The 20,659-nt window shown below is 39.8% G+C and overlaps 1 protein-coding gene across 2 annotated transcripts; it reads right to left on the reverse strand.

The window, feature by feature from the left end:
* Positions 1-185: 185 nt before the first annotated feature.
* Positions 186-20,637, reverse strand: dnaaf9 (dynein axonemal assembly factor 9). 2 transcript variants are annotated; one of them, XM_029493963.1, is made up of 37 exons: positions 20,565-20,637; positions 18,631-18,710; positions 18,387-18,512; positions 18,163-18,287; positions 17,776-17,872; positions 17,488-17,594; positions 17,308-17,385; positions 16,952-17,053; positions 16,526-16,581; positions 16,296-16,431; positions 15,421-15,502; positions 15,204-15,240; positions 15,038-15,122; positions 14,885-14,961; positions 14,728-14,772; positions 14,527-14,572; positions 14,315-14,426; positions 13,972-14,042; positions 13,811-13,858; positions 13,632-13,722; positions 13,388-13,491; positions 13,033-13,176; positions 12,669-12,754; positions 12,384-12,485; positions 11,871-11,988; positions 11,659-11,747; positions 11,380-11,514; positions 10,934-11,059; positions 9,353-9,390; positions 8,264-8,399; positions 7,897-7,983; positions 7,067-7,173; positions 6,668-6,742; positions 5,668-5,831; positions 5,474-5,539; positions 5,286-5,379; positions 186-5,030 (listed from the first exon to the last, which is right to left on the reverse strand). In XM_029493963.1, exons 3-37 carry the CDS (start codon positions 18,394-18,396, stop codon positions 4,924-4,926), a joined length of 3,183 nt encoding a protein of 1,060 aa, XP_029349823.1. In that variant the 5' UTR covers positions 18,397-18,512; positions 18,631-18,710; positions 20,565-20,637; the 3' UTR covers positions 186-4,923. The 2 variants fall into 2 exon arrangements, with proteins under 2 accessions (XP_029349823.1, XP_029349822.1); XM_029493962.1 differs by lacking the exon at positions 20,565-20,637 and adding an exon at positions 19,555-19,752.
* Positions 20,638-20,659: the final 22 nt, after the last annotated feature.

A 20,659-nucleotide genomic window follows, 5' to 3' on the forward strand; every position in this document is an offset into this window, starting at 1 on the left:
TTGGATGCACGGAGTGAATTCATGTTGACTCACTAAGTGACAAATCCACTTGAATGCTGAACTGGCTGCACTCGTGTGTCCTGACATCTGAGAGCAAAAACAGTTACTACACAACCAGAGTGTAGCAACAGAATGTATTCCTGTGACTGAGCGTCACATTAAGGGAGAGACGAACAAACATGGAATAACCATATAAATATTTAATGGATTACGAGGTGCAATAAATACAACAATTAGATTATAAAAGCATCAGTCACAGGAAAAAAACAGAAGTTACAGTAGTTTAGTGCAAATGCAAGTCAGTTTTGCTCACGTTCTCTGAACATCCTCAAAACAAAATGTGGAAATCAGTTTGGCACTTTTGAAGTTAGTTTTTTCTTCTCTTACTTTAGAAGTATTTTTTTCCTTTGACTTGGATGGCCTGCAGATAGGAGAACAGAAGTGAGCCATTTGTCCCCCCCCCCAATCTAATCCAGCCATTATGCCATCAAACACCTCCCAACTTCACTCGTTAGTGTTCCTTGACATGAATAACAAGATCCATTTTCGTTTATTCTAATATTTTTCAGTAAGTGGCTGCAGACTGAAGATATTAACCACAATTTCACCCTAATTTTCTTCTATAAGATTTGGGTTCCATAGGGCAAGTGTGTAATCTCAGGTATGGAAGTCATGAGAACACCTGAGAAACCCCCTCTCGCTGTCTGTGCCGACTGTGGGGCGACGAGCCCCCAATTCCCTTTAAACCTTGATAGGACAGACCAGCCCAAAACAATTAGCATCAACATTTCCCCCAGGGCTGGGAAACATTTGGTCAGTTAAAAATCCATTTCAGAGCCAATGAGCACAAAAATACCATAAAAATACCAACTTCTTCAAGAAGTGCATACATTCCACATTGTTGGCCCTTTTGGACATCGGAGCCAATCTCAAAATTAAATTAAACACACACTGCACATTTCCCCACTTTACGTAAAACCAATTAATACCAAACTTTGTTTTTGTCCTATAACTTCAGCTACAAAAATTGCTAGCCTCCACATACAGGATGAAGACACGAGGGTGCTCAGTTTGCCAGAGGGCCGTGTAGCAGTCATACTGGGGGGGCTGTGGAGGGCTCTTTGGGCCCCCAATGTGCAATAAGTAAGGGTCGCCCAACTTTAGTCACAAACTCAATCCTCTCTCTCTTTTTTTTTTTTTTTAATCTGTACTGTGATATAAATCATTAACTTTCTATATCCCAACTAAGACTGAGTATGAAAAAGAAAAACATTTCAATTTCTGACATTAGATATTAAAAAGATTTTACGATTTTATAAAGATAATGAACAAAAAGTGCAACTTCTCTTCAACATTTTCATGAATAAATCAACTGCTTTAGGTCTGTAATTAACAACCACTCAGAAATGTGCTGCTGTGAACAGAAGTATCAGAACTACTTTGATTTTATTACTCTCTCTCATACTCAGCCTTTATTCCAACGTCTTTTTGGTTAGTTTGCAAGAATACCTGAATCAGCCTGAGCCCTCCTGTGGCCTTCCCCTGTGTGACTCTGTCTACTTTACCCTCTGACTTCGTAAAAACACATTGCTTTAAAGAACAACTCCATGGATTCCTTTCACCAACGCTGTTGAAGGACGGATCCTTGCCTGACATCATCTCCTCCCCCATGACGGGGAGAAAGATGGAGCTCTGAATGCAGCTTTAATCTCTGCTTTTTCTTAGCTTCAGCCAAGGCACTGCTGGATCAGAGAAACCTGACATCTCACAACCAATCAGATTCTCTTTTGAGTATTTCTTTTTTTTTTTTTTACACAAAAAAAAAAATTGCATTTGATTTTGCCTTTTATAGCTTGTGCGAGAAGAGATGTTTTGCTTGCATCTAGATTTATTCAATTCACAGTCTTACAAAAATACTTTTTTTTTTCTAGAGGTAATTCAAATTCTTAGCAGATACGTAAAATAAATGTGATCGTTTTTCTCTTTGTTGTACCAGTTTGGTGAAAGGCAATTCTGTCAGAATATATGTGGCATTGTATTCACACAATATTTCAACACATGCAAAACAGTATAGACTTAGTTGTAGTAGCAGTCGTGTATGTGTGTCTATATAAGTGTTAGTGGGTTGTTGGTTTTTTCGATAAATATCACAAAAATGTTACATAACCCTCCACTCTTTAAGGACAATTTTCTGATTATAATCTCTGATTGTAGACGTGGAGCAGGTTGAAATTCGTGGCACCCTCAGTCCTCCATAGTCAGTTTCTGTTATTTCACTGCCAATCAAGGTAAGCCTCTGCAGTATTACGTAACTACAGAATGGCAGCAACTGTTGCGCAAAACAGACAGCTTTAGAGAGTGCATCTCTGAATTGCTAAATAGAGGATCCAGCTTCAACAAGAGTTATCAAAAGATTTACGTTACGTATAATCCTGCTCTTAAAAAACAAGCACTGTAATCTGTTTGAATTTTGTTCTATCAGTCATTTATAACTGTCTCTCTCTTTTTTATCCTAATTTTGCAGCAACACCCCTCGCTTGTTGTTAAGACCCTTTACGGGTTTATTTGAGATACAAGCCATCAAAGCCAGCATCCAACAGACCGCAGAATACGAGCTGTGACACTCTGAGAATTTAGCAGCTCGTTTGTTTGCTCAGCTTTGTCCTTAAAGAGCTATTTGAGGGTACAGTAAAGAGAATGTATAAAAACACAAGGTACAATTGCACTTCTTTTATAGAGTGAAGGAGGAGGACTGAAAAAGAGGAGCTCATGGAATGAGTAACTTGGTCCAAGCTCCTCCACTCCACTTAAACCCCTCCTTTGCTGGCTATCTGGAACATGCCAGGGTAATAAATGTTAGAGGAGTACTTCATTGCTATGTTATATTCTATTCTATGCAATGAACCATCCTTCTAAAAGACAGTGGTACATCTAGCATAAGAGGGTATATGGCTTACTCAGATCTGAGTAGACTAAGAGGACAGATGGGGTCAGCAGTGTCGGGTTAAGGACCATTTTGAGCCTACGCAGGTACAAATAGGCTGTCTGGAGAAAAGACTATCAACTATTTCAAATTGACTGGCCTCTGACAGCACTGTAAGCCATGACATACACAGCGTTGTGAATGGCAACCCAAGATACACCAGGGTCATCACCGATTTAAATGTCTGGATCCAACTCCTCATCCCACCATGAAGTATTTCCTTGACTGCTCCCTAATTCCTGAAAATTTGCTCTCAGCAGAAACACCTTTCCTCTCTTATCTGACGTGGTCAAAATCTCACAGCACTCATTAATGAGTACAGGCAATAATTTTTGGTACACTACACTAAGGCCAATGCAATATATCATACCTATGTGGTAGCAGCAGAACGTGCACACTTCTGTGCACATGAAAATGTTTCTTAGTCAGTATAAAATCCCTCAAGACAAATCTAGATTGTTAATTAGTCTGCATGGTCCACTGCTGACCCCAAAACAAATGAAAGCCATTGATCCTCAGGAGATTGTGGCAGGATTCCTACACTTTTTCACCTCCCAAACTCCAGGTATTTACCAAACCTTTGAAATACCGGTTTGGATAGAAATCACAATTTATGATTTAACCCAAATGCGCAGTTGTTCGAATCACAACAACACAGGGTTTTCCAACAGCGTTCAGAGAATTTCAAAAGCTGTAGGAAACCTGATGAGAGGAAGACATGCATAGAACATTAGTGTGACACAGGATCGCAGAGCAGATCGTAGCGTAACTACCTACTGACTACCAAAACATTAGACTCTGCATTATCACGCCGATGACACAAAGTCTTTTACACTAAGGGCTCTACTTGTGTTTACCCAACCATAACCCCCCCCCCCAGGCCCCATCCTACCTAAATGTAGTGACCCAGAACATATAAAATTGGGAATGTTTCTGCTTAAAAATCACAAATGAACATTTGATCAAAACTTAATGATCCACAGCTGACTGCAGCGAGGTGTCTAGCTGATTTTTCAGTTAAACTAGCACAATTGCAATAAACAGATTCAATGTGTTTCTTGCCTGCCTCAGCTGTTTCATAACTACACCACTTTGCTGCAGGGACTGAAGTCTGCTTTTTTTGGACTTTCATTAGATTCACTTTAGGAGTCTTAAAATAAAGCACTGGGGTGGCGTATAGCTATGTGATTAATGGCATCATTCATCAGTTGTCTCCAGCCAACAGGCTGTCCAATGTTTACAGCTCTATGGCCAAGCGCTCCCTCTGCTGCAGCACGACACTCAGACAAGCTAACAGGTGGGCCATGGATTGGGTGACAACAGAGGAGGAGCGGTTCTTGAGAAACCCCACCAGGGAGCCCACCAGAATCACACGGCTATCCATGCCTGTCCAGAAATAGAGGCTTTAATTTGCCAACTGTGATAAACAGAAACGCACAAGCTGTAGGAGTGAGGGGCTGGAAATTCCCTTCAATTGTAAAAGTCTCATTGCTTGCAGGCCTCGTGGCTTTGTGCTTCAGATATGCCTGTGGTTGTTTGACAAATGAGGCCTAACTTGAATGGACACCAGTGACCTCATCAATTCCCCACTTTCATTTGACAAATATGATACATACCTTACCAACTGTGGAGTTGGTGGTAGAGCAGAGGGAAGTTAGCCATGCTCTGACACAACTTTCTTCTGATGAGTGATGTCATTGAACAAATGCTCACCTCTACTCATCCTTTCCTTGCAACCAAATTGGGAAACAAAGTGACATTGTGAGATGACAATGAATGGGTTTCTAGCAGCAGCAGCTTCTGTTGTGTCCGATGTAAATACACATTGACCTAGTGAAGTGTTCAGTGTATAACCCTTGTGCCCTCCCAGCCCCTCCCACAATAGCTGCTTTAGACTTAAATAAGACAGATGGCAACAGTGGACGTACACACAGATTCTATCACAGATCAAACAGGTCAGCTTGTCCCTGCAGCTCCAGGTCACGGTTGAATATCTCGATCTCTTTGTTGGCCTCTACGATGTAGTCTTTAATAAATTCTTCCATGTCTGCAGTGACGGCAATGTATGGGAAACAGCAGCACAATCACCAAGAGTAAATACAGATGAAAACAGACCTCCAGAGAGATTCATTAGTTCATAGAGACCTTCTGATCCAGAAAATCATTTTTCTGATTTTCAAACCTGCTGCAAGTCTTTGCAACTATTGGACTTGTTTTAGGCTTTAAATACTGGAAAGGCCTTTGAGTGGCACACTACATGTTGTTAGGGTTTATCAACAGATAATCACTACGTAAAGGATACTGGGATGGAAGTTCCTTTTTTCACCAAAGATGTCAACGTATTGACAGCCGTTGTAGAAGTAACCAGGTGGTAAGGGGTCTAAGCGCCTGGTCACCTGAACAGAAACATTTCAAGTTCAGTCAGTGGTTTTTGACTGCAAAAGCCCATATCAGTATAAACATACACACACATCATTCAAACACACTTACATGAATAGTCTTGATTTCATGCGGTGACAAAGTACTTTTTGTCTTTCTTGGCTTCTTTGCCTGCTTCTGTAAATCCCAAACAGGAACAGCCTTGATGTTACACAACAACATCTTCATATTGATCTTTACTGGATTATAATAAATCTACAAAAGTCTGAAGTGAGTCTTGCCAGTGGGGCTATTTAAATATCTACCTGCTTGGTGCACAGTCTGAGCCAGTCCTTCAGTCCGTCCTCAGTGAGGCCAACACCATCAACGACCATGAAGCAGGAAGTGTTGGTCTCTCTGGGGTGAGAGGGGTCAATGCTCAGGCTCCCGCTCACTGTGTTGTAGCTCACCTCCATCAGTTGATCTGAGTCTGGAGGTTCCAGAGAGAAGGGCGCTCACATCCAAGTTGCACATGCAATTCACACCTGGTGTATCACCTGCTACAGCAGCTTCATATAGTAACAGCATGCTGTTGGCGGAGTGTTTATGTTTTAACATCCATACAGACCCTCTGCTCTCAATGACTCACAGAACTCACGTGTACAAAACAAGATAAAAATATGTCCTAACTGAATGTAAAATATGTGTTCGATGTACAACAGCTATTTACAGCAACTAAAATAAAGTAAAACAACTGAATATCAAGCGATGTAAATGAGACACTACCCTACAGACAGTGACTGATGCACACTTGACACTAAGGGAAATATGAGGTTTTTTCTCGGGATCATACAGTCTCCACACACCTTCCATTCTCCTGTGTCTCCCCAACTTTCAAATAATACAAATATCTGCACACTCTCTGCACAACTCCTCACAGGCACCTCCACTTTCTCCTCATGCAACAACCTTACACAGGTTTTTAAATGAAAAAAAGAGTGAGAAAACTAAGTGGAGGAAACCAAACCAGTGGACTATGAGCTGATTTCTAAACACCAGACACCAGAGCAACATCCGAGCAGTATTCCTACCGTCAGGAGCTTCTTGCCTGCCTTGAGGGCAACCTTTTATCTAATAATTCCCAAAAGTGCGGAATGCAAACACAGGTCAAACATTTACCAAGGAAAGAAGTTACATTTGTTTAGTAATGCTCAACAGAAGCAGGCTCTGTGGAATTCGAAATCTTATCTGAAAATTTCAAAAGTTAGCAAAAGTGATAATGTAATTCATAAGTGAAAAAATTAAATTAAGACATCAAATTCCTACCAGAAAATCGGACCTTTCCCCAAACATTGTAGACGTTTCCTCGGAAGGGACTTGGCTTTAGTGACGACTTCAATGCTACAGAAAAATTAGCAGAGTTTTAGTGCTCTGTAATGTGAAACAAATTGTAGGATTTAATAATAATAATTAAATATGAATAATAATAATTTAAATTAACAACACCCTGAGCAAAATTGGCAGCAAGATGTTTAAGTGCATCCTTTGGGGATACAGATCATTTCTCTGCAGTGGCTAACAATTACTTGGAGACCTCAGTTATCTCCATATTTGGATGGAAGGACAGCTTATGTAATCATCATCAAATGCTGCCAGCTCATATCTGCCGCTTCTGTCACGTGTGAGTCTGAAAAGGGGAAGGGGGAGGATTTCTTTCCATCTCACCTTTACAACGGGTGACAAATAGAGGCCTCTCCAGGGGCCGGTTGAAAGCCACACGTTGCCGAGTGAAGATCACAGATCCAGAACCAGAGAAGAAGCGCCCTTTGCACCTGAAACACAGAACACAAGCACATTACAAAAATAGTGAGAAAGTCAAGTCTGGAGCGAGCCAAATGTTTGTGCTACATTTTGTCTTTGGCTGGAAAGTTGTTTACTCTACCAGCAGCCAACAGGAAAGAGGCCAGCGAATATGATTTGCTGGTAAAACTGAGGAAAGTGAAAGATGAATCTGTAAATGTATATGAAAAAGCAGTGAAGAAAAGCAAGTGAAAGTTACTATTGTGGGTCAAAGTGTTCTTACACACACAGATACATATACAGTCCTCACAAATGAAAGCTTTAAGATGTGTAAATAAAAAGGGCCAAACTCTGGCCTGATATCCCGTGTATGATCTGAGGGGAGGATTAAGCAGAGGTTCATATTAGGCTGACCACTGAGGCATGAAGGATCTGAATGGACCAGGTCCAAAAGGAAGAAGACCCCCTCTGTGTACATGGCAACTGCATGGCCAACAGCTTGTTACTGTGCTGCCAGGAGGCAGCTGGTGATAGAACACAAGATGCCCAGAGGAGCTTTATAGCAATCAGCAGCCGATACCCCCACCACTGCAGCGGCAATTAAACTGCAGGGAGGGAGGCGAGGTCGGACTGAGGAACGTTAAGGCAGGAAGCAATGCCAATCTGTTATGCAGCGGCCAAAAAGTTGAGTGTGGACACATGAGGACACACCGGGGTCACAACGGGCAGAGTGGAACGTAAAAGGAGGGTCTTACCATCCAGGGTAGAGGACATAACGTGCTCTCAGCATCTGTGGCTCACTGAAGCTTCTCTCAGATAGAATCAAATTCACATCTTCAGTCCTAAAAACAAAAAGAAAAACACCAGGAGTTAATACTTAACTCTTTATAACATTAAAATACCAAATACGCATTTCTGAAAATTGTATTTACAACTGCAACTATATATTATTATATGTATTATGTAAGTATAGAATGTTTTAGAAAATGTTAACAGCTAACTGAGCTCCTTACTGACTAATAATAAAGCAGAATAAAATGTAGCCTTGAGTGAATATTTTAGAATTAGAATTTTTAAAATGAAATCAGCTAAAGCATTGATCACAATTCTGTGGGTGCTTACCTGGTGACAGCTCCTCTCTCTGCTTGTACAAAGGCCGCAGTGGGGTTGGCAGAGCGTACCAGCTGTTGAACGTACTGCATGAGAGGGTGCTTCTGCTCTGCTGTCAGCCCGGTGAACACCACTGTACTCACAATACCTGACACACAGTGAGGCACAGAAAGGGAACATGAGTTCCAGGAGAAACTGGCTCACTTTCATAAAAATACAATATCTGAGCGGTCACTGCAGGAATGCCACATTTTACATTAGGTGTGAGTTACAGGGCCGACTGCTGCTGTATTCTGTCCTTGGTGTCATTTTGAATACTTGAACTGGTAAGAAACAGAAGAAAAGAAATATAATTCTATGACGGACTAAACTGTGTTGATTTCCCGACTAGTCTTCATCTCAGAACTGGGTTTAACAAAGGGTTGTGTCTGATGAGTTGTTGAGTAGCCTTTGCTTGTTGGGAAGAAAAAAAATACACATTACAATATCCTTACCAAAAGGAACAACAACAACAAAAAAAAAGGTGGACGACCATCAAATGATTGGTGATGTTTTACTGTCACTGTACTTCTGGAAGAAAAAGTTCATTTTCAAATATTATATTTCTATTTAAAATGCATGATAGTTTAAGATATATTAAGATCCCCACATCGCTTTGTGGCATCCACATATTTCCTGAGTTAATGATGTAGGATGGTTCTGCTGGAGGGCGAATAGCAAAGCAAAACACTTCACAAGCTAAAAACAAAGCACTATGGCACATATTAATATACTGCTCCTTCCCTGGGTGACTGCATGTGTTGTATAATTTGTTACTTCATTTTTTGTATGAGGCATTATTTCATTACTTTGTAAAAATAAATAAATAATGATAACTTATTTATATATTTTTTTTAAATCAATAATTTCCCAACCTTTAAGGATATTGCAAACTTTGGCAGTGCAACATATTTGAAATGGGCATCCTGAACAACTTCTGAAAGAGTGTTATATTTAAAAAAAATATATATATATATCAATATCAGTACTGTATGAAACAAGTTCATCCTGGATGTGTTGTCGGGAAAGTGGAGCCCTGAGCAGAGCAACGTTAGGACATACCTTGGCTGCACTGCTCCAACAGTTTTGGAAATGCAAACCTTTAAGTGATAGACAAGAGAAAGAAATGATTAAATATGTAACATTTACTCCCTATTTAACTGTTAGCCATCAATTAAATGAAACTGTACATATACAAAGAGCTTTATTTTAACCTCTCTCATTCCTCAGTATCATCGCTTACAATAACTATTTATGACTGATTGGTGCTTGCCAAAGTTGTGCAGCAATAAACAGGCTAATTCCATGTTATGGCCTTTGGCTGGTAAGACAGTTATCCACCGTGAGGCATTTTTCATAGGATGACATCATGACTATCACTGGCAACTGACCAATATAAAAGCTTTCTCTAATATAATTTAATTTTAACATAATTTATCCTGAGTTTTTAAAATCGATCAGTGTTATACACCACTTTCTGAATAACCATCCATAGCCAAGTCCACCTCCAGCAAATACAAATCCTGCCCTGCAGCTCTTAGGGAGCCTTGAGGGGAGGTTGGGGGAGGATCAGCCATTTGAAAGGCATTTATCTTTCCTGTCCTGATGTAATGAACTGTCTACATCCATCACAAAGAATGGATCATGACTGACTGATGAGCTTCAGTGAGGATGGAGTGTTGGTCACACATGTGGATCTGGGGGATTAAAGAGCTATGCAGAGGGGGTTGAAAGGCAGGTCAGGTCTAAGCTGGGCTAACCATACCCAATTAGCACCATAGTAGGTGTCCACAGGACTCCATACAATCTACGGCCACAGTGATAGATGGTTTACTGAAGATACCTCTAATGTTAAAGTCAGGACTAACCATGCTGCTTACTAAACCTCTTATTACACATTTTCCCACTGCTGAGCCAAGTGGGACTCAAGGCATCACAACAAATTCATAACACAGGATACAAAAGACCTTTTAGACTTTTTGTTGAAGCTACACTTGTTAAAACAATCAGTTCATTTAAAAGCACGAGGTAAATCTTGAAGGATTTTTTTTCAATATTTAGTTTGCAGAATTAAATTATTGTATTAAATTATGCTTACCAAGATACGTGTTTTACATGTACAGAATTATTGTTTTTTAAAAGCAAGTCTCCAAAAGAAGATTCTCGATGGTGCCGGCCTTTCTCTGTATATAAGTATCACTTGCAAGCCCAGCTTGGCTGTGCAGTGGAAAACAGCCTATTAACTGGAGTGGTATGTCATATTTCGTAGAGCAGCTCAGTCAATCTATGAAAGTGAGAAGCTCTGTAAGCTACATCTAAAGCCTGTAACAAAAGGAGAGTGAGATTAAATGTAGGACTTATCCGCTCCGTAAAAGGGACCAAGCCCGAGTTTTAATAGCTAACAGTGTCATGTAACCTTGTCCTAGAAACCTCCAGTGCTTCAACAACTTATCAGCATCCAGGACTGTCAGTCCTCATCTGGACCGTCCATGTGTTACTTAAATTGAGTGAAACCAGGACTTTTTTCTTCTTCAGTTGAACACTAAAACTTATTCAACCCGATAGACATTTCTTAACAACAGTCAAGTGCTATTTTTTTAGTTGTGTGATGAGCACCGCAGTTGAAAGTCATTCTGATCTCACCTGTGCTCCAAACAGGAAGCAAACGGGTTCACACAGGCAGTTACGGCACCAATGGTGAAGCACGCTTGGACAACCGGTTCAGGGTGGAAAAGCACAGCCTGCACCACATCCAGAACATCTGTGTATCTGTCAAAGTAGGAACATTGTGAAACATTTATGTTTCTTTGGGAACTGTTAATGAATGGCTGTGGGATCATACTTTATGCAACAAGATACTATAAAAAAATCAAAAAGGCACAGATGCTGCAATATCTTTATTACAGGACAATCTAATTATCTGAACATTGCTAACACTAAAGGGCGGACAGCAGACAAATTTTTTTTTTCCTTAAAAATGAACATGCTGTGTTTTTGAAATAAAACACCTTAATTCAGCTCTGTTCCTCTGGATTAGTCTCAACTTCTGAGTTCCCAGCTGTTTCAAGTTGATCAGTGGGCTTTCTTACCCAGGTGAGAGAACCAACAGACGGGGTTTGTCTCCTGGGCCTCTCTGGCTCTCCAGGAAGCTGGACAAATACTGCTGCAGGTGAGAGGCTGAGAAGCTGTCACAGCTGTCAGCACCAGGTTCGTACAGCACCCACCTACGGGTGTAATGAAAAATGTATTTTTGTATTACTTCTGTGTTGTTGGTGCTGTATTAGGATAAAACAAAAGCATTTATATGAAAAAGGATATAAAAATGCAGACAATATGACAAAGTGCATGTTGGATGCACTTGTTCTTACCTTCCATGTTCCTTGTTAAGCTGGACCAGGAAGTTACAGAGTCTCTTCTTATGGCTTCCAGGCAATCCAGTAATTATGGTAATGACGACCTTTTCACATATTAGATATACATCAGAGAGAACTTTTACAGCTTTCCCATATTTAACCTTATTAAGAATTATTCGCAGGACTGTTAATAGTTGAAGCCATGGCACCATTGTTAATATGCTCACCTTGTCTCCCTGGCCAGTGATTGGATTCTTCAGTTCTGCAGAGGGGAACAGCACTCCCAGGTGGTCATACAGAATGGGCTCCTGACTAATGCTGCTCAAGGCAAAGTGCTGGAGAAACCTGAGGAGGGCCAGTAAGAACAAGAGGACTCACAACTGATTGGCATGACTACACAAAGACAATGTTTTATGTCTGCTCATCAAAGGTAATGGACTAAAGTGAGCACTTCAATTTTACAGGTACTTCCTTCCAACAGCAAGGTTTTTAATTTTAATTATTCTGCATTTTGAGTTTATCTTGATTGCAAAAAAAGGTTTGTGCACTGTTTATTTCAGTCCAGATACTACAACTACATCATCTTCTACTTTCTCCCAACAGGATGGATCTTTGTTGATAGTCAGCACTGATGAAAACAGTGCATCAAGAAACACAAGCATCAATACTATTTTGGGAATACGTACTCATGATTAAGCAATACCTAGAGTTGCATCAGCTATTACTACTTGTTTACTAACATGTCCTGCTCTGGCAGCTGGGAGTATGAAGTCTTCAGGCTGCCTCTGCGTTTGGCCACTGGCGGCTCCTGACTGTCATGCAGCTTCTGTAATCTGGTGTGCCTGGAAGAAAAAGGTGATGAGAATTTCTTTTTTTAATGATCTTACTGACAAAGATAGATTCATGATAAATGCAGAATTCATGTTAATATCTTTAAAGACAGCTTGAAGGTCTATGAAAATGTTGCTGTCATTATGGAAAAGCTATTCATACTGACACTGAAACTGGCAACATTTTTGCCTTACAGGCTTTTCTGGGTCCAACTCAGTTGTTCTTTGTCCAGCAACTGCAGAATGAGTCCAGATTCAGAGTTCTGCCACACTGATAACACCTGAACCAAGACAGAAAAGGGTTATGCAACTTGCACAAACACAAAACCAGATCCTGTCTTGTATTTTCTATAAAACTTTAACAGCATACCAAATTAAGCTTTTTGTGGGTTTTCAACATTGACATCACATATTAAGAGACATAATGCTATAAACACTAATAACCCTTATAAAGAAATCACTTTATTAATGTTTTATAGACACGATGCAAATCTGAATCAGGATCAGATGATCTCTATTAACCTCAGTCTCAAACCCTGTCTGTGGCCAAAGTTCCTACCTTGGAGTAGAAGGCCCTGAGGCTCTTAGATCTAGGCGGAAGAGCAAACACCAGACACTGGTCCAAGCTGTGTAAAGGGAACGGCAGGTGTGGAAGCAGGCTGCTCTCATATTCCACATACAGAGAGGCCACAGCGCTGGAGTCCTGGTAAGGACAGGACACACAAATCACATTTCAAATGTGTACTGTGAATTCCTCTGCCAATGCACTCATACCATGTTCATACATTTTCAAATCAAAACTGGTTAACAACAAAACAGATCCTGTGAGAAAATTGCGGATGTGATCTGATACAGGATAAACTACAGCATGTCTAAAATGCATCTTCCTCCAGCCATATTATTAATATTCATACCGGATCATAGAACTTGATGGTGTTGATGTGGTCCTTGGACACAGTAATGCTCCCATATTGAGAATGAATAAACAGGAGTCCCTCGGAGAAGAAAATTATCTTTCCTAAAATTCAAATGAAAATAAACAGTAAATCGTTGTACAGATTCACTATTCTTTGTCACACAATGTGCATTTCTGTCCTGAGTACACCGCGTGATGAGATCGGAACATGACTTCAAACTTTTAGAACCCCTATGTGTCACCTTCTTCAGGTGTGGAGAGCTGGCTGCTGGAGAACACATAAGCAGCATCTGCTACTGTCAAGGCAGTTCCCAAACAAGTCCCCTCCTCTTTCTGTTGAACAGACATGTTGAAGTCAATAAATCAGATATCATACATAAGGTAGCATGTACTGCAGAGAGCATTTGATGCTTATGACCACCTTGGTAAGAAGCTGGGCTTGCTCCGATTGCTTTATATCAGACTCCATCTAAGAATGACAAACAGCAGGTTTGCAGGTAATGCTTTCATTCAGTTTCTTAAACACTGATCCTGCCTTGGACTCTAATATCACATTAATTTTATTTTCAGCCCTTCACATACCAGCCAGCAGGCATAGCGGGGCACAGTTGTAGTCAGGACGGTGTAGCAGCTGTCTGAGGACACAGTGCCATCTGCAGGTGAGGATACAGACTTGTTTGAAAGGGAGCATAAACAACAAATCCAAAGAATGGCAAACATGGAAGAAATATGCTCCTCGGGGGAGGAAATTAGCTATTTTTTGACTAATCTTTTTTTTTTTTTTTTTTTTTTTTTTTAAAGGTTTTTGGCTTTTTCTGTGAACAGAGACGTGTGGATTTGTCCTGTTTATTATGAAAATCGAATTTCCTTTCTGGAATCAATGAGCAATCCATTCTAGTTAGATTTCATATAATCCATATTGTACCTTTCTGCTGAATATTGATGCTGGAGTCCAAAAAAGATTCAGAAAAGACCACAGACCCGAGGTCTCCTCTGTCGTGCTGCAGGTCTGGGATGTCATGGACAGTCATGGTGGCCTTGGGAAAAAGAAACAATTACTCAAAATGGGAAAAAAAAAACAGTGTTTTCCTTGTGACAGTTAGGACAAGTAAACAATTATGTACTTTGTCTACTTACAGTTTTTACAACATAGCGGCTTTTTTCATCTGTCAGAGGAAGGATCCTTAAAAATAAGAGACGACTTTCAGATTCCATATTAACAAAAAGTAATAAATTAAGAGAGTAAGAGAGCATTAACTGTTTTTCCAAATAACACTGAAAATATTAAGGAGATGTGAAGAAAATAGAAATGCAAGAAAAGCACTACTTAACACCTACTTTCCCTGCTTGTTCACTGCTTGAATGCTGAATTCACATTTAGACCTGAGGAGAGGTAACACACAATAAGACCTCTTTAAACAATACGTTTAATTTCATGCTTGGCTGGAAGTCTCATAAAGAAAACAACAATATAAAAATTGTAATCAATACATACCTAAGAAAACTGCGGTACTGACTTAAATTCATGGAATCCAAAGCCGCCAGAAAGGTGTTCTCTGCTACATCCTTAGCCTATGAAACAAACCTGTTTGTGAGTAGTTGTACATGCTGTGGGATACATATTAAAGCTTAGTGGGTGTTTTCTTACCTTGGTAATGCTGGACGTACAGGAGTAGCATTTGATTCCTGAAAGGACTGCTCGGACAGCAGCTGAATAAATCTGAGATAAAATTCTGAAAAAACAAATAAAAAACATTGTAACTAAAAACATAAGGAGAAACAGCAATTGTTAAATCCACTTAAAAATCACTTACAAGACTTCTGTTTTCTTTTGATCCATGCTTTGATTTCCTATGAGGTAAAATGCAGTACAAAAGAAATTATGGGTTTAGTGTTAGTTAGCGTTACTGTTGCTTTAGCATGTGATACCTCATGAATAACAATCAATGATGAAGAACAGAAAAAAAACAGCACACAACTATACAGCTGAACAATATTAAATAAACAAGATCAGTAACAGTGAAACCTCACCAAGATATGGAGAGTGGGTAGTCCCAAAGAAGTAGGTTCGAGAGCAGGCCAGAGGTCCTTTAGGAGCCACGCACTGCAGAATCTAAGAGACAAAAAACCATTGAAGAACATTGAAACTCCACACAGAAAGGCTGAACCCACAACATTTTAGCTGTAGCACATTAGTACTAATCACTGTTCCCACTTCAGTGGTGTAAACTGTTATGTACATCATGACCACTTGTTGTACCAAAATATTTCACCAGGTGGTGCTGCAGGCCAGTTTCTTTCTTACTAGAGCAGTGACACCTAAACTTTAGTTGCACATAATTAACGAGTTTTCAATGTAGCAGAGCTGCCACTCTATTAACCCTTTTGGGAGAAGTTCTGCCATTAATATGGATGTTACAATAATGTAGGTAGTTTGGTATCAGGTGGGTGATTTTTTTGTAGGACAGACATGTTCTCTACATCATTAATTCATCTTCAACCGCTTTATCCGTTTCTGGGTTGCGGGGCGCTGGAGCCAATCCTAGCTCACAAAGGGGGGGTGGGGTCACGCTGGACGGGTCACGCTGGACGGGTCACGCTGGACGGGTCACGCTGGACAGGTCACGCTGGACAGGTCACCAGTCCATCACAGGGCCAACACACAGAGATAGGCAGAGACCAACAAACACTCACACTCAGACAATTTAGAGTCACCAATGAACCCAAACATGATGTCTTTGGACGGTGGGAGGAAATCTACACAGGCAGAACATGGAGACTCCACACAGAAAGGCCCCAGGCACAGGGACCAAACCTGCAACCTTCTTATTGTGGGGCAACAGCGCAAAACACTATGCCGCCGTGCCGCCAGCAGAGTTTCATAATGCAGCTATTCTGCCTCTCACCATGTGTCTAGCTGCAGAGCCCTGAGGCCCCGTGTTGCGGACTTGGTGGCTTTCTGAGGGAAAGTTGAATGAATAGCTCTCCAGATCTTCTGACGAGGAATGCTTCCCAAACAGCATAAAGGGCTGCCGACTTTTACTGAAATAGAGAAAAGTCTCATTAGGCAAAAGCATTTTTCTTTCTTCCAGTTACAAGACTAGGTGTGAAAAGCTTGTTGAATTTGAGGGAATACCTTTTATCTGTGATGTTGCTTGACATCAGTCCATGAGAGTAATAAGTACGGAAAGCCTGTGGATTGACAACACAATAGTGAGGAGACACTAAACAGTGTTTGAAAGGGTGCTTGCATTTTGTCAGTTATAGATGAGATTAGATTTCCTTTATCCCACAGTGAGTGAATTCAATCTTGACAGCAGCACTACACAACCACACACACATAAACACATCCAGTGCACATAAGTGGACTGTATAAAAAAGGGTAAATATAGTGATGACAAATGTTTAACAATTATTAGTTCATCTTGTAAATAAATTCAGATTTTGTCATTTGAATATAGACAAAGATGTTCCTAACATTATAATTATGACAACTATTTCATCACAATACACAGTAGTTGTATTCCCTAAGTTATCTCCAGAGTTCTGTCTACAAACTCACCTCCCCTGCCTGAGCTTCAGACAGCTCTAAGATAGACAGATGGCTCTCCAGGTCCATGCTGGAGAAGAAGCCACTCCACTGCTTCTCAAATTGAACCAAGTCCTACAATGAACAACAACAAATTTACAGGTGAATATGATAGTTAACAGTAATGTTCACAGCTCCCCATTCCACATTAGACCACTGATTATTGCATATCAGTTAAAAGTATCTAAGAAAATCTCTAAGGTAAAGCAACTTGTTTTAGATTCATTTGATGTTTCACTTCGGTTCTGACTGACAATGGGGGAGTTTATTTCACTTCTCTCTGGTTTAATAACAAGACATATCACTAACTAAACTAAAGTCAGTCTTACCTCTCCTAGGAGACTGTCAAGAGACACTGGGTCAAGTCTAGTGTACACCTGCCAAAGCTTTTCACTCATATCCATGAGCTGGACAAATGGAGATATGTATTAACAAAAGCCAAAAAAAAAACAAAACACCAAAAGGCTAAAAATGCTTCTATGTAATTTATTTTTGCACATTTGACATACCTTGTATTTAATTGTAAAAAAGCTTCCTCCACCAATGCCCTCCAGGGCAAATGCTTGAATTAGAGGCCACTTTTCCACCATAAACATATCAAACTTCTGGATATGCCCTACAAAAATTACAGTTGAGCAAATATAAGTAATTGTGTTCTTTGTAATTACAAAGAAAGTGCAGCTATCAGCATGGTGAAACTATACTGTATTTCAGCTTACTGTGACTTCACATCATGTAGTTAGTCTGTTAAACACACAAAAAGAAAATAAATGAGAATACAATGTGAAGATGTGTACCCTGGGAGCTGTAAGGAACTCCAATACGATAGCAATCCTGCACCATTGTGACAAAGCTTGAGATTTTGAATTCTTCTGCTGCTTCCTCATCTTCATACTGTGTGTGAAGATGGACAAATGACAAAATTTGGCAAATTACAAATACTGCTAACAAGGATCATTTAGATATTTCAGCATTGAACTTTTATGTAAGATGAGTTTTCACAGCAATACGACTCAAATCTTAGGAGGTGGAGCCAGCTATGCACTAATTTCTGGTATAATCCTAAAAAGATAATACACCAACATGTATTAATATCCTTTGATTGGTTTATACTCCTATCTGAAGCACACAGGAACAGTAATTTGTAGGAATGGTAAAGAAAGGGAACAAGAAGGATTTTTGACCTCTGCTTCTGTCATGCAGTAGAGATGCAGGTTCCTCCAGTGAGATACGTAGGGCAGCAGGTAACTGTAGTTTAGCGGGTTGCAATACAGATGAACACACTCTGCCTTGATCAGTATGATCACATCTGACAAGCAGATGAGTACTGTGTCAGAGTAAATAAACACTAAAACAAGAACAAAATAATGAGCAAAAAAATATAGTAAACAACAATTCAAAAACTTACCATCCAGCATTTCCTCTGGAAATTCTTCAAGGACATGTTCCAGATTTAGTGGATTTCGTCCATACAGGCCATAGAACAGGTATTTTGCCAGTTCGGCGCATCCCTCGTTATATCTGCTGTCAATTCCTGAAATAGACAGAAGATGTGATTAGATATACCGATTAACTTCATTAATCCACATAGGTAAGCTAAAATGCCACAGCAGCTGAACAAAATATAATAAAACTAAGTAAAAAAAACATACCAAGAGAGCACAAGATGCCATCAGGAGTGGAAGCACCACCGTCGGAGAGCAGAGACTGAACCTGATGCAGGCGACAACAGCTGGAAATTGCAAAGTATAAAAGATATTCACTTCATAAAATATCCAATTTACAAGTTGTTTCCACACATTTCAAAGAAATATCATCCTATGGATGAATACAAATGATTAAAAGATGGAAATTATAATTAAATTGGACTGTAATCAAATTGAATTTATTGAAAAACAAAAGCAGACCAAGAGCTTTCTTTATATTGTGACTTCCATATATTACTGCTCAGAGCCTCGCAATTATGAGAAAAGTTTAATGATCCCATTGTTATGAGTTTTCGATTATTATGAATATGAGATGAGAATTTATAATTATGACATTGTTATTTCAGGAAATTATTCTGATATTAATTGCGAGAAAGTGGAACTACACTTTGCAGGAGAGCAGCTCTGTGACAAATCCTTCCTTGATTTTGTGTCATTGTGTTCAGTTTGTGTTGAACCTTTTTTAAGGTGTTCATTAAACTTTCAGCTCACTTTGGGAGCTGCAGTTTCCGTTGGGTGGACAGCTTAATAATTTAACAACATCTGAGTCCAATACAGACTGCAGTATTCAAAAAGCCCCTTCAGGTTTATCTAATAAAACGCAAATCAAAACGGATGGTGGTCTTAAACGATCGTTGTTTCGTTTGCTTTTCAACAGATCTCACATAAAACCATAGCTTTAGCTTTTCTCAATTAAGAAAATAAAAAACATAATCTGGCTGCAATGTCATTTCTATTATTATCCAACAAAGTGAATATAATCAAATGACGGCTCCACTTTATTAGCTTTGTTTTAACGTAAACTAGCTAACTAATAACGGTCGACGGTTGGAGCTAACGTTAGCCATGTTAGCTCGATGTGATCGTTACCTGACAGCCGGGTTGACTCCCGAGAATTTCCCGTTCACTGTTCTGATACCGGCCATTGCATCCGCCGTTACGGTGAACACCTTTTTCCGTTTTAAACCGAACGACGTGAACTATTTTTATTATTATTATTATCGTTATTATTATTATTTCGTGTTTTCAGGCCGAGAAGCTACATCGTCGTCTTCATCTCCCCGGAGAACATCCACACAAGGAGGCATAGCAACGGAGCGAACCGTTCGACAAAAAGGGGAGCTCAGAATATGGTGGCGATAATTTTGAGCAATCCTTATGACCATAAACCGCTAATATCAAATTAATTTGGACTCATTTATTATAATTTAAGAGTGCTATGTCCAAATGGCTAAGTAAAGCCTAAAAAAAACAAATGAAATATCCAAATTCGCCCCCTTCGGATGGTACCGTCTTGTTTTGGGCCGGTAGCAGAGCTGGTGCAATCTCTGCGAAATCTCAGCAGCTGTGCATGCAGGAAAGATTCCTGCTAAAGCTCCTCATTTGTGCAATTAATGTTCATTTTACAGATTTCTCCTCCCAAAGTAATAATGTTAATACTGTCAACTGCGATTAATAAATTAATCCTGTCGTCTCTCAGCAAGAAAATTCAATTCGAATCCAAAGACAAACAACTAATTGCCAGAAAAGAAAAATCAATAAATGATTAAAATGTTGTCTTTATATTATCATACATTCTAGTTATAAAGGCAGTGAAAACCACAAGGCAAAGAGTTCACATGTTTGCATAATATGGGGCCCCTGTGTGTGTGTGTGTGTGTGTGTGTGTGTGTGTGGTTGTGTAGTGGACTATATATATATATATATATATATATATATCTTAGAGTGTATATGTATTTTCGTTGGCTGTATAATGACAATAAAAAGATTCTTCTTCCTTCAGAACAGAAGCAGCCTGAAACCCAACCTGCTGGTCAAACTGCTGGATCATATTCAAATATCCAAATATCACATGAGATGATTTCAGAAAAACAGCTCACCTTATTTAGATTGTGTCTACACAATGAGGAAGACGGCAGTTTCCAGAACCAGAGCCTAATGTTTGACTCTCACCACCAGCTGGAACACAAAAGAA

The sequence above is a fragment of the Echeneis naucrates genome, chromosome 22, assembly GCF_900963305.1.
Source record: "Echeneis naucrates chromosome 22, fEcheNa1.1, whole genome shotgun sequence".
Classification (NCBI taxonomy): domain Eukaryota; kingdom Metazoa; phylum Chordata; class Actinopteri; order Carangiformes; family Echeneidae; genus Echeneis; species Echeneis naucrates.

What these genes read in the sequence shown, in the direction of transcription:
- dnaaf9 (XM_029493962.1), bottom strand. Translation starts at nt 19,610, where the DNA reads ATGGCCGGTATCAGAACAGTGAACGGGAAATTCTCGGGAGTCAACCCG. An exon ending in TACCCACTCTCCATATCTTG is followed by an intron (nt 15,241 to 15,420) that starts GTGAGGTTTCAC and finishes TTTACCTCATAG; the next exon opens with GAAATCAAAGCATGGATCAA. An exon ending in TCACTGGCCAGGGAGACAAG is followed by an intron (nt 11,748 to 11,870) that starts GTGAGCATATTA and finishes ATATGTGAAAAG; the next exon opens with GTCGTCATTACCATAATTAC.